At 47.3% G+C, this 13,014-nt stretch overlaps 1 protein-coding gene across 2 annotated transcripts in view; it reads right to left on the reverse strand.

The window, feature by feature from the left end:
- Nucleotides 1-277: 277 nt before the first annotated feature.
- Nucleotides 278-13,014, reverse strand: part of PORCN (porcupine O-acyltransferase) — a 29,132-nt gene continuing 16,395 nt past the window's right edge. The window contains exons 8-15 of one of the 2 annotated variants that reach the window (XM_081845329.1): nt 12,193-12,207; nt 8,245-8,370; nt 6,962-7,062; nt 5,691-5,767; nt 4,052-4,115; nt 2,665-2,750; nt 2,019-2,129; nt 278-1,038 (exon numbers count right to left, since the gene is read on the reverse strand). In XM_081845329.1, the coding sequence (XP_081701455.1) occupies nt 937-1,038; nt 2,019-2,129; nt 2,665-2,750; nt 4,052-4,115; nt 5,691-5,767; nt 6,962-7,062; nt 8,245-8,370; nt 12,193-12,207 (682 nt within the window). In that variant the 3' untranslated portion in view covers nt 278-936. The remainder of the gene's footprint in view (nt 1,039-2,018; nt 2,130-2,664; nt 2,751-4,051; nt 4,116-5,690; nt 5,768-6,961; nt 7,063-8,244; nt 8,371-12,192; nt 12,208-13,014) is intronic. The other variant, XM_081845330.1, reaches the window with a different exon arrangement.

Here is a 13,014-nt window from a genome sequence, read left to right on the forward strand (position 1 = left end):
ACCCTTTCTAGTACTTCTGGGTCGCTGGGGGACGCAACCTGAAAATGCTCAACCTGAAGCAAACGTAACATGAGGTATGACTGTATTCCTTGGAGGTTGGATCTGTTGTCCCTGTGGATCCTGCCACCTGAGGCAGCCGCCTCACCTTGCCTCATGGGTGGGCCGGCCCTACTTGGAAACGTAGGTACCATAACCTGCTTAATCTGCATACCTTTCCCTCCCATCAGAGACAGCGAAGGGGAGACGACAGAAACCCACATACAGTTTAGAAGAGACCTTGTTTACAATCAACCAATCATCAGACTTTACTGAAGAAAGAGCCCATAATCCCAACAAAAACCAGGGATGCCATGACAGCAGCCGATGCAGTTCTGACAGTCAGCCGCAAGGGAGCAAAAGGAGCTAATAAGAGAGCATGCATGGGGAGAATGTGGGGCAACAGCTCTAACATAAAACAATCACATTTTAAATCATACAAGGAGGAGAAAGGGTGCTGCAACTTCCACAACTGGTCATTAAAGGGAGCCCCAAGATGGGCAGCAATTCCCCAGGGGGGTGGGGGATGTTGTGTCCCCAAACCATCATGAAATGGGGGCAGAAGGAGGGAAGGAAGTCTAAAACCAAAAGCAAGACCACCTCTGTGTGTTTGGGCCACCTTTCCCAGCAGCCCCTTTCCACGTGGGACCTGATTTTCTTCCTTTTGTGAGGGCATTGGGTCAGGCCTGCCACGGCGTGGCAGAACACAGTATGGCCTGCCCAGAGGCCCCTTCCCTCCATAAGTGTCCCGAGAGGGGGGAAAGGGGCCAGCCAGCGTGTCCAGGGGTGCACAAGCCCGGGACGGCATCCGACTTCCTTGAAGGAGACGAGGTCTGCTGGTTCCGCCTCTCCTTCCTGGACTTCTGCCCCGTCTCCTCAAGTCGGCACCGAGGTCGCAGCTCAGCTGATGAGGCGGTAGAAGACCCAGGAGGCAAAGGTTGCCCAGTGGCTGGCCCAGCTCAGCTCGGACCATTTGTGAATGGTGTAGGACATCCCGTAGCCCTGCAGGGTAAGGAGAGAAACTTCTTACAAATGTAAGCTTAACACAGACAAAGGAGGAGGTGCTGAAAGGGAGGGAGACTCCAGGCAAGCAGGTTTAGCTGCCCGCCCCCCAATGCATCACAATCTTTCTGCAGCAATCAGTGGGCCCAGCCTATGCCACAGAATGGCATTTTATTTTCTTTTTCAAATAATAGCATAATTTGTAAGTAGATCACAGCCAGTCTTTTTATACTGTGAGTAGATCGCAGTTTCTTGGGAGCTGGATGTGCCTGTCCTAAAGTATGCTCAATAAACACACGATGTAACTGGCTGTAGTAAAGGTAAAGGGATCCCTGACCATTTGGTCCTCTCGTGGCCGACTCTGGGGTCGTGGCGCTCATCTCACTTTATTGGCCGAGGGAGCCGGCGTACAGCTTCCAGGTCATGTGGCCAGCAGGACTAAGCCGCTTCTGGCAAACCAGAGCAGCGCACAGAAACACCGTTTACCTTCCCGCCGGAGCGGTACCTATTTATCTACTTGCACTTTGACGTGCTTTCGAACTGCTAGGTGGGCAGGAGCAGGGAGTGGGCAATGGAAGCTCACCCCATCGCGGGGATTCGAACCGCCAACCTTCTGATCGGCAAGTCCTAGGCTCTGTGGTTTAACCCACAGCGCCACCCGCGTCCCGCATAACCGGCTGTACTTTTGAATAAATAAGGTATACTATTCATTATATCAAATTATAGATTCCAACCAAAGTCTCATAAAGTTCATGAACTGATCCACTGGGTCTTCTGCTTTTTTTTGTTGAACTTTATGAGACTTCTGTTGGAATCTACAATTTGATATAATGAATAGTATCCCTTATTAATTCAAAAGTACAGCTGGTTACGTCTTGTGTGTTTATTGAGTATGTTTCACGTAACCGTAGGTTTGTTGTTGTTGTCCTAAAGTATGGCCACCACAACTGCCCAATGAGTCTGGGCTTTGCCCCTTTTACCTGCTCTTCCACGGAGTCGTCTGCATCCATGTCAAATAACGAGCCAAGGTAGGACAAGTGGAAAATGGCGAGCGCTCCAAAGAGCAGGTTGAGGAGGTAAACCCAAAGACTCTGCAGGAGAAGAAGAAGAAGTGGAGGCTCAGTCCAGGTGCACCCAACCAGGAATCACTCTGCTATAACCAGCAGGGATGGAACCAAGCGAGGAGTAACGAGCACACTTGGCATGTTCAGCTGCACCCACCCCCATCCTAAAAAAGGAACGCAGGAGGCAGAGCAGAAAAGGCATCCGCCTGAGACACCAGGAAGACCGTACAGTCATACCTTGGGTTACAGATGCTTCAGGTTGTGCACTGCACCGCACCCGGATGTACCTGAGCGGGTTACTTCTGGGTTTTGGCGCTTGCACATGCGCAGAAGTGCTAAATTGCGCTTTGCGCATGCACAGAAGCGCTAAATTGCGCATGCGCAGAAGTACCGAATTGTGACCCGCGCGTGCGCAGACGCGGCGCTGCGGGTTGCGAACGTGCTTCCCGCACAGATCACGTTCGCAACCCGAGCATCCACTGTATATATTGAGCTGCCAGACCATTGGTGTGGCGGCATAAAGGGGCGCCCGTAGATCCTCAGAACCCAAGGCCCATCTCACCGTGTTGTGGCGATGTGAACATCCTGGCGGGCACCTCTTGGAGAGTATGCAGGCATCAAAGATGACAGCGAGCCTCTTCCGGAGAACTAGGCAGAAAGAAAGCAGTGGTCCCAGTAAGTTAGCGAAAATGTATAGAACTACAGTGGTGCCTCGCAAGACGAAATTAATTCGTTCCGCGAGTCTCTTCGTCTTGCGGTTTTTTCGTCTTGCGAAGCACGGCTATTAGCAGCTTAGCGGATTAGCGCTATTAGCGGCTTAGAAAAAGGGGGGGAGGAAAAAAACTCGCAAGAACTCGCAAGACGTTTTTGTCCTGCGAAGCAAGCCCGTAGGGAAATTCGTTTTGCGAAGCACCTCAGAAACGGAAAACTCTTTCGTCTAGCTAGCTTTTCGTCTTGCGAGGCATTCGTCTTGTGGGGCACCACTGTAACTCAAATCTCTGTTGGAAATGTAAGGAAAAAGAGGCACCTTTTACCATACGTGGTGAAATTGTAAAAAGACAAAGGAATTCTGGGAAATGATATATAATGAATTTTTAAAATGTTTTAAAAATAACTTTTTTTGAAAGACCAGGAATTTTAGGTGCAGATATTCCGAAGAATTTCAGAAGACTGTTCATGTACGCAACTACAGCTGCAAGGATGTTGCTTGCCCAGTGATGGAAAGAAGACAAGATACTGACAAAGTCGGAATGGAGGATGAAATTACTTGACTATGCAGAGATGGCAAGACTGACAGGGAAAATCAGAAATCAGGAAGATCAAAACTTCAATAGAGAATGGGACAAATTTAGATTGTACTTAAAAGAACAGTGTAAACACTTGCACTCTTTGGCAGGCTTTACATACACTTTGCATATCATGGAGAACTGTAATTTGGATGAACTATAATATGCAGTTGATTAAGATACTTAAAGGACCCACGGAGGTGAGGAGGGAAATCCTAAGATTCGGAAGAATCTTGCTTTATTTTAGATTTTATTGAAAAATGTTAATCGTGATTTATTTTGTAAAACCAATAAAAATTATTGAAAGAAAGAAAGAAATAAGTGGTTGCACGTGAGAGGCTGTGCTCAAGAGCTGTATTTGCTGCTTAAAGCCTAAATACTGGTTTTAGGATCATGGCTTGTTAACTGATTGTGGTTTATTCAAAGCACAGTTTCCTGTATTTGGATTAAACCGATCACTGTGGTTTGTTACATACGGCAAAAGAAAGCTTTGAATGCCATCCCCGCGAGTGCAAAGGAGGGACCAAGAGGAGGAGGGGGCAAGCATGTAACAAACCATGACTTGTCTTTATGTCTGAACTGGGCCAATTTCTGGGCCAAGGCTAGATGGAGGTAAAGAACCACCCGGATTTGGTCCCCAACCAAAGAAAAGAGGGAACTCACCGTGTTCAATGTAAGTGATAAACCCCAGGGAGAGCAGCACAGCCGCCAGGTGGAAGCTCAGCCCCTGGGAAGGAAGAGGAAGAGAGACAGTTCTTCAGTTGGAGCAGCAATCTCAGGACAGGGGTTGTGTCTTGCTTGCATTCTTGAAGAAAACTAACTGCTTTTTAAGGATCTCCTCCTCCCAAGAAGAGGCTTAATGAAGGAAAGGCAAATGGCAGTTCTGGACCCCAATGTAATAGCGCCCACTCCCCTGAAGTCTTGCTGATTGCAAGAAGCTCTTTTTGGAGGGTCTCAGAAGGGAGGATGGGATGCAGGTGGCGCTGTGGGTTAAACCACAGAGCCTAGGACTTGCTGATCAGAAGCTCGGCAGTTCGAATCCCCGCAACGGGGTGAACTCCCATTGTTCGGTCCCTGCTCCTGCCCACCTACCAGTTCGAAAGCACTCCAAAAGTGCAAGTAGATAAATAGGTCCCGCTCCAGAGGGAAGGTAAATGGTGTTTCCGTGCACTGCTCTGGTTTGCCAGAAGCAGCTTAGTCATGCTGGCCACATGACCTGGAAGCTGTACGCCGGCTCCCTCGGTACAATAAAGCGAGATGAGCACCACGACCCCAGAGTCGGCCACGACTGGACCTAATGGTCAGGTGTTCCTTTACCTTTACCTTTACAAGGGAAGAGCAGAATCTCTTCTGGGCTGGCAAAGTCATGCAGAGTCTCTTTCAGCAGAGATCAGGGAATTCAGGACCATGGGCAGCTGCCAGTGGGCCCTCCCATCTGCAGCTCTCCCTCCTGTTGAAGCTACAGAGTGATGTTGCTTCAGCAAAGAGCTGGAGCCTTAAGGCAGCTGGCAAGACCTATACAGTGGTACCTCGGGTTACAGATGCTTCAGGTTACAGACTCAGCTAACGCAGAAATAGTACCTCGGGTTGAGAACTTTGCTTCAGGATGAGAACAGAAATTGTGCTCTGGTGGCGCGACAGCAGCAGGAGGCCCCATTAGCTAAAGTGGTGCTTCAGGTTAAGAACAGTTTCAGGTTAAAAATGGATCTCCAGAACGAATTAAGTTCTTAACCCGAGGTACCACTGTACTGCAGTTAGCCTTGAGCTCTTGAAGGTCTGCTTCTACAATCGCTGGCTTCTATACGGGGCTGGAGATGACCAGAGATTCATCCTCTGAGCTCAAGGAAGGTAAACAGGCCCTGTCCTTTCAATGGGAGGCGACAGAAGCCCCTCAAGGTTCCTCTCTGAGTGGATCAGCCTATCTCATAGACATCTGCGTCTTCCTTAGGGCTTGGCAGGGGATCACAATACCTCTTTTCCATATATAGCCCTTAGAGCACCCTGGAGCTGTTTCCTGCTGCCATTTCCACCTCTGCCTGGCAGCCATTTGGTGCATATTGGGAAAGAAACAGATGAAGGCCAATAGGTTTGAGGGATCATCAGGGCAAAGCAACCAGAGGCGGGGTGAAACACTGGCAAAATGCCTGGGGACTAGTCCATGTGATTGTGAGCTGCCTTGCTGCCTCTTACAGGTAGAAAGATGGGGCACAAATGTTTGAGAAAAACAAATCAGTACATGTTTCATCATGACAGGGTGCGACCAAGGAACAGGAGATGGCGGCTTCTGTAAAAGGATACTCACATGTAGGAGGGCACTAGCTGCATAGGTTACAATGATTGCTGAGAAGGTGCCCAGTTTCAGGGAGTTCTTGAAGACATCTGGAAACAGGCGGAGAAAGTTAGTGATGGGACAGAATGTTCTGCTTCCACTGGATGCCCTGGCCAGCTTTTCCCCATCTCAACTGAGATGCAGTAAAAGGCACTTACTTCAAGCTACTACATTTATCTGTTCCAGGCACTCGGCCACTGAGTTTCAAAGTATTTTCTGGAAGCTGCCACTCCTCTTCTTCCCACATAGCACTGGATTGGTGGGAATCTCTCATACCTGGCCAGTTCTAGGGCATGACGCTTCCACAGACTTAAGAATCTGAACAGCCTTGCTGTTTGAGATTAATTTTGGGGGAAAGGAAAATGTGGCTCTTCCCAATCTTGCTGGACTACAACTCCTATCACCCCTGATCACTAGTCATGCTGGCTGAGGCTGATGGCATTTGGAGTCCAACAATATCTGGAGAGCACACGTTCGCTATGTGTCTTGTTTCAGCATTCTGTTCCCAATACTGGCCACCTGGACACTTTTGGGACGCCCTCCCTTTGTCATTTAACCATATCATATGGAAATCATAGGTAGACTGCCTCCTAACATGGAAGCTCCGTTTAGCCATCCTGCCAAGCAGCCTTGGATGGGCTCATCCTCCACAAATCCGTTCAGACTATTTTAAATCCATCACATTTCATGGTAGAGAAACTCCACAGGTTAATCACACCTTGTGTGAAGAAGTACTTCCTTTTTCGTCAGGCCAGAACCTACTTAAAAGGGGCTCCTTTACCTCTTGACTAGTGAGAGGAAAAGAGATTTGGATCTGTCGAAATGCCCAGCATTGGACGAGAAGATAACTTAGTCCATTTCAGGGCTCACAGATCTGAAATCTTTTCCCCACTCCCCAATCTGCACGTGTGGATTAACCCTACTATATTATCGCAAGTCTGCCCCCAGGATTTGTAAATACTTAGAGCAATAGAGAAAGGAGTTCTGGGTATTCTACATCCCCCTCCCCAGTAGTAAGAGGGGGGGTGAAGACAATGGGAGACCCAAGAACCTAACTATGCTGGGAAACATCTTCTGGGGGGGCCACAGGTTCCCCATCCCTGCCGTAAGGGGTCACTGACCTCCCTTCCTCAGGGAGCCACTGTCAGGGGCGAGTCAGACACAGATGCCCAAGGCTGAGGGTCCTCATGCAGCCTGTTTCTAAGGCTCCACATAACTAACACAGCAGGTGTACACATCCTTACAGGAGTTCAGCCAACGGGACATGGGCAGGTTCCAGTTGGTGACAACCTCCACCATGGAACGGGGCAGCTCCACATTCAATGGGCGAGACACTGTCAGATCCCTGGAAGGAGGAGGGAATAAATTCATTATGAAGGCCAGAAATCAGGAAGCATTTTTTGATAGGGATTTGCCAAGAAAAACAAAGAATTTATTTATGTATGCTACAACAGCGGCAAGAGTCTTGATTGCACAAGGATGGAAGAATGAGGAAATCCCAACGAAAGAACAATGGCAAGAAAAACTGATGAACTATGCAGAGCTGGCTAAATTGACATACAAATTGTGGGACAACGACAACTGACTTTAGGGAAGAATGGGAGCTTTTCACAAATTATCTAAAAAGACAACAAAATGAATTGGACTCCTTGGCAGGTTTTGAATAAACATCTGCAAATTTATTAGGTGAACATATGATAGACATAATAAAGATACAGTCATACCTCAGGTTAAATACACTTCGAGTTGAGCGCGTTTGAGTTGCGCTCCGTGGCAACCTGGAAGTAACGGAGCGCGTTACTTCCGGGTTTTGCCGCTTGCGCAGACGTGCCATTGCTAGATACGTTTACCTCTAGAAGCGGACGGGGCTCCAGAACGGATCCTGTTCGTATCTAGAGGTACCAATGTATGTACAATTTTATAATATGCAGAGAGCGATATGTGCGAAGAAATCAGAGAGGGGAGCTGAGGGAAGTCTTCGGTGGCAGCGACAGGGAGGGATGGGGGGGGAAATAATGTAATTGCTTAAATGGCTTGACAATTTGTTATGTTGAAATTCTTCAATAATTTTTTTAAAAAAATAAAAATAAAATATATTTTATTTAAAAAGAAAAAGAAATCAGGAAGGGGGGAATCTTTGGATTCATGGAAAGTCTCCACTGACCTGGCAACAGGAGGCGATAATCCGAATCATGCCTAGCCAGAAGTTAAGTCCTACTGAATTCAACGGAGCTTAACTCCCAGGTAAGTACAGTTCAGATTGCAGACTAAATTCAACTGAGTCTGAATCAAAGTCATTATTATTAATAGCTACCCACCAAAAAAACAAACCAGGGAGGGGGGAACCTGCCCACATTTAACACATTTGCAAAAACTATTCCAGCAGACTGGGCTATGCATAAAAGTTACTTTAACACCTGTTTTCTGATTTACCTGTTTGTGGGATTTAAAGAGGTTACATTTTTAGGTACAGTACCCTAGGCACCCACCCCCCCACCTCTCCCCCCCCCCTTGCAACAGCACTCACCATTTCAGGTTGTCTTTCTCCTCCGTGAAGCCAGACCCTGCCAACGTGGCCGTTGTTTCGGACAGGAAGCCCACAAAATAGTTGCTGAAGTGGAAGGAGCTAGCGCTCTCGTAAGCCCGAAGCCAGCTACGTTGCAACAGCAAGACACAAGGATGTAAGAACAGTCCCGCTGGATCAGGACAAAGGCCTCTCTGTCCTCACAGTGGCCAACAAGATGCCTATGAGAAGCCTACAAGCAGGTGATTCCCAGAAACAGGTGTTCACGGGCATACTGCCTCTGACAGTGGAACACAGCCTTATTCTCCCATGAATTGGTTTAATCCTTTTCTAAAGCCATCTAATTCCATGGTGCTGTATGAAGAAGTGCTCTCTTTATTTTATTTAGATAGGCGGAACAATTAAAACGCCAAGAAGTAAAAACCAGGAAATAATACAAGAAATGAAAAAAACAACACATTGGAACTACAATTAGTATCCTGGATACTATGGAACAGCACTGCAGGGCTGCAAAGAACACATCACCGTATTTTTCGCTCCATAAGACTCACCTAGTTTTTAGAGGAGGAAAGGGGGAAAGCCCTGGATTTTTGAGGATCAGCTCAAAGTTGTGCAGCTTCTTTTGCAAAGGGGGAAAGCACCGTTTTTTTGAGGATCAGCTCAAAGTTGTTGAGCTTACTTTGCAAAGGGAAAAAATCCTGTTTTTATGGGGTTCAACTCACAGTTCTGCAACTTCTTTAGGAAAGGAAAGGGCGCGATTTCTACAGTTTCCAGACAGATAATCTAATCAGCCAGTCACTTGTCACTGGGGAAACTAACAGACTCCGTCTGCAGAACATTCAACAATGGAGGCCTGGGCAAGGGGGTGGAGCTGGAAAGGGAGCCAACGATCGACCACACATTCGCTCCATAAGATGCACAGACATTTCCCCTTACTTTTTAGGAGGCAAAAAGTGCGTCTTATGGAGTGAAAAATATGGTATGTATAGGGTATACAGTCAAACCTCAATTCCCGAACGGCTCTGTTTTGGAATGTTTTGGCTCCCAAATGCTGAAAATGTGGAAGTAAATGCTCCGGTTTTCGAACATTTATTGGAAGCTGAACATCTGATGTGGCTTCCGCCAAGTGCAGGAAGCTCTTGCAACCAACTGGAAGCCGTGCCTCGGTTGTCGAACATTTCGGAAGCTGACTGGGCTTCTGGAACGGATTCCATTCGACAACCATGGTTTGTCTTTGTAGGTGGTCACAGTCCCAAATAAAATGCCTCTCAAAGCTGGGTTTTGAGAGAGGAGGTTCGACTTAGCTATCCATACAACCAATAAACACCAGAAGAGGCCAGCAGGTACCTTTGACTCAAGAAGACTTAGCAAGACCCTTATACCAGCAAATCTGACACACTTTGCCCAGCAATCCTCCAAAGCAAAGGGAGAATGAGAACTCCAAGGAGAGGTGATTTCCAGCTTAATGGCCACTTTAAAAAAAGAAAAAAGGCTAAGTCCTTCATAGATCACCTGTTTCATACTTGATGAAAAGACAGACAACAGAGTCAGAGCTGGGTCTGAGAGAGTAAGCTGCAGAAACAAACACCAAGATTTCCTGAAAAACGCAGGTCCGAAAAGCTGCCACTACCAGGCACAACTACCATCTGTGGTAGTCCATGCCCAATATGCAGCAACCCCACCAGCATTGCATGGGCAGATTTCGGTTTACTCTTCCCGTTGTAACAGGTGCACTGTATCATCAGAGCCCCACCTGATGCACCAGTTCTTTAACTCTGGCTGAAACTGAGCGGAGTTTGCCTCATTGGACTCTCAACTCTCCCTCATCAATATTTCTGCCCAGATCCGCCTCCCTCTCTCAGACTAGATGCTGTCCCTCCTTCTTCCGATAGAAATCCTTTGTACGATAAAGAAACCGCCCCTTTCAAGTTTCCAGACAAGCCCATACAAATGTGCTCATAAAAGGTGAACATTCTGAGTGGGCCTTACGTTCTAAGGACAAGTGCACTAAAAGATTGACTTTGCACCATTTGAAAACTGCTCACCGGAGTGCCAATGAGCTTCAGGCACAGCTGATCATTCGTTGCCCTCTAACTGATCCAAAACACAGAAGAAACTCTTGTCTGCCCAATGACCAAGTGACCACTCTCAAAAGTAGATTGAAAACGAGGGTGTTCTCCAAATGGAGTAAGAGGAGAGGGTGTTGGAGCCAAGACTTTGACGGAGCCACTCCAGATTTTGGGTGTTGTTCTGTAAAATGGATTTTCTGTCAATTGCAGGCTCTCCAGACTGAGCTTCAGAAAGGGAGCTGAGGGATCAGCTATGCCAACTTTGAAGATCAGGTGTGTATCCACTCCTTATATAATCGAGGGTGAGCAATGGGGGTTGATGACATAAGATTGGCAGTATAGATGCCTCGCCCCCCCCCAAAGGGCCAGATCATAAGAAATGTTTCATAATAAAGGGCAGCAATGCAGTGTGAGGTGGCAGTAAAAAATGGGGACAGTTAAACTATATATGAAACGCAAACGGAAAACCCCCGCCAGGATGAACATAAACTAGGACATTAAAAGAATAAAAAGAGAGGGCCTTGATGAATATCACTCGGTGGCTCTGCTCTCTTTCTTAGCTCCGGGGGGGGGGGGGGGGACTGTTGCAGTCCAAAGGATCTTGCTTTTAGAGCACTCCTTCTGCTGTTCCCAGGGCAAGGAAAACAGACATGCACAAACATAATGTTTTATTGTGTTCTTTATCCTAGCTGTTGTCAGCTGGGATCAGATTCTTGCAGCCCTTCTGAGACTTCCAGGTGTACTTTGGATAGTAGCACACCTGTATCTCTTAGAGTAGGTGCAGTATAGAACTTATCTTTATGCTGTGAAGCCAGCTTGAAAGGGAAGCCCCCTCCCACTTAATATTCACCCCCTTTTGCAGCACTAATGGGCCTAAAACCCTGTTACCGCCTTAACTTTAATCATGAAAAATCAGAATTGTGCTCTCCCCATATTTCATCATGTGAACATTTATGCACATCTTCAAGTACTGCTCCTTTAACTTTAGAATCATAGCACTAAGTCCTGTGTTTGGCTGCCCTGTGAGCCCCCCAGCCTGATAAACCTGTTCAATGTCTAGAGAAGTCACTTCGACTGGTAATTTCAAGTCAGTGAGCCAAAGACACAGGTCCACCCCTGCCCCCCGAGAAGATTCTGGGATCTGATCCTGGGATCTGTACCCTATGTACTATTGCTCCTCCAGACGTAACTGCAAATCTTAAGTCACAATTTTTCGTTTCTCCATTTTTCTTAGGTGACAGGTGTTCATGCCAAAAATCTCCCTAGCAGTTTTAGTAATCCCAAACAATCATTCTTGATTCACGGAGAATTTCTGGTTAGTAGAGACAAGAGCTACATGCAGGTCAGCAGATAACTCTTAGCATCACAGTTCTGATCCCTCTGATGGGGTTAACTCTGCAAAATGGGGATTTGAAGCCTTTGTCGGCTCCATGCCAATTGCATTCCCTCTATGAGCCAACCATCCTGGAATAATACTAGTTTGGAATAACTGCTACTTGATGCATTAAAGGAGCTCTCAAGGGCAGGGCGTAAAAGAGCTAGACAACCATCTTGCTTGGTATGAAGACACGCCACATCAATCCTGAATCTTCCAACATTCAGCTTCCCTGGCTCAGCGCTCCCATATTATGGGAGAGGAAGCAAAACTTCTCCCGGTCCACTTTCTCCCCACTGTCCCTGAAGTTCTACACCTCTACCCTGTCCTGCTGACATACTCGCCTTTTCTCTAAACAAAAAACCCCCCCAAATGTTGTAACCTCCCCTCCCTACAGGAACTGCTCCAACCCCTTGATTATTTTGCTTGCCTGCCTTAGAAGCCAGTGAACCTCTGCAAACCCACACAGTGGGTAAGAGAAGAAACAGATGCCCCATGAAGACTCACCTCACCATGGTGCTCCTGGCAGAAGCAAGGAGGGAAAGAACATGGCAGGAGCGAGAAACAGAGAGGAAAGAATAAAGATATCAGTATATATTGGGGCATTGAGGTGTTCCATATAGACTGAACCACAGAACTATAAAAAAGCCACAGAGAGCCATGGCTGGCAGTGCCAATATGCTGAAGATTTCAGTTGTATTTTGGACAGCGTTGGTTTGCATTGAACAAAGCCAGGCCTGTGGGTATTGTATTATATGATAGTGTGCAAGTGCAGAAATTTCATTAACAGCTCTTTCATTAACATCTGCATGACAAACTTGTCAAACAGAAGGCGCTTTCTTCCTCTGTGCCAGGAAAAGGCAGGAGCCCTGGCTTAAAAACATAATACAGTGGTACCTCGGGTTACATACGCTTCAGGTTACAGACTCTGCTAACCCAGAAATAGTACCTCGGGTTAAGAACATTGCTTCAGGATGAGAACAGAAATCACACAGCGGTGTGGCGGCAGCAGCGGGAGGCCCCATTAGCTAACGTGGTGCTTCAGGTTAAGAACAGTTTCAGGTTAAGAACAGACCTCCGGAACGAATTAAGTACATAACCAGAGGTACCACTGTACTTGCCTCACTGGATCAGAATAAGCTTCCTATTTCTCATTGTGGCCTCCTAGACACTTCTTAGGAGCTCACAAAGAACAGCATTAAGGCAGGGATGTGCCAGAGGGGCTATAGCCCTGGGCGTGGATTTTTGAGGGCACGGGAAGCAGGTGCCCCCAGTGCAGAGGGGCGCTCTTCTCTCGGCGGCGGAGGAACCAACCCCCAGGGAGAGGAG

The sequence above is a fragment of the Podarcis erhardii genome (genome assembly GCF_964252035.2).
Source record: "Podarcis erhardii genome assembly, chromosome: 17".
Lineage (NCBI taxonomy): Eukaryota > Metazoa > Chordata > Lepidosauria > Squamata > Lacertidae > Podarcis > Podarcis erhardii.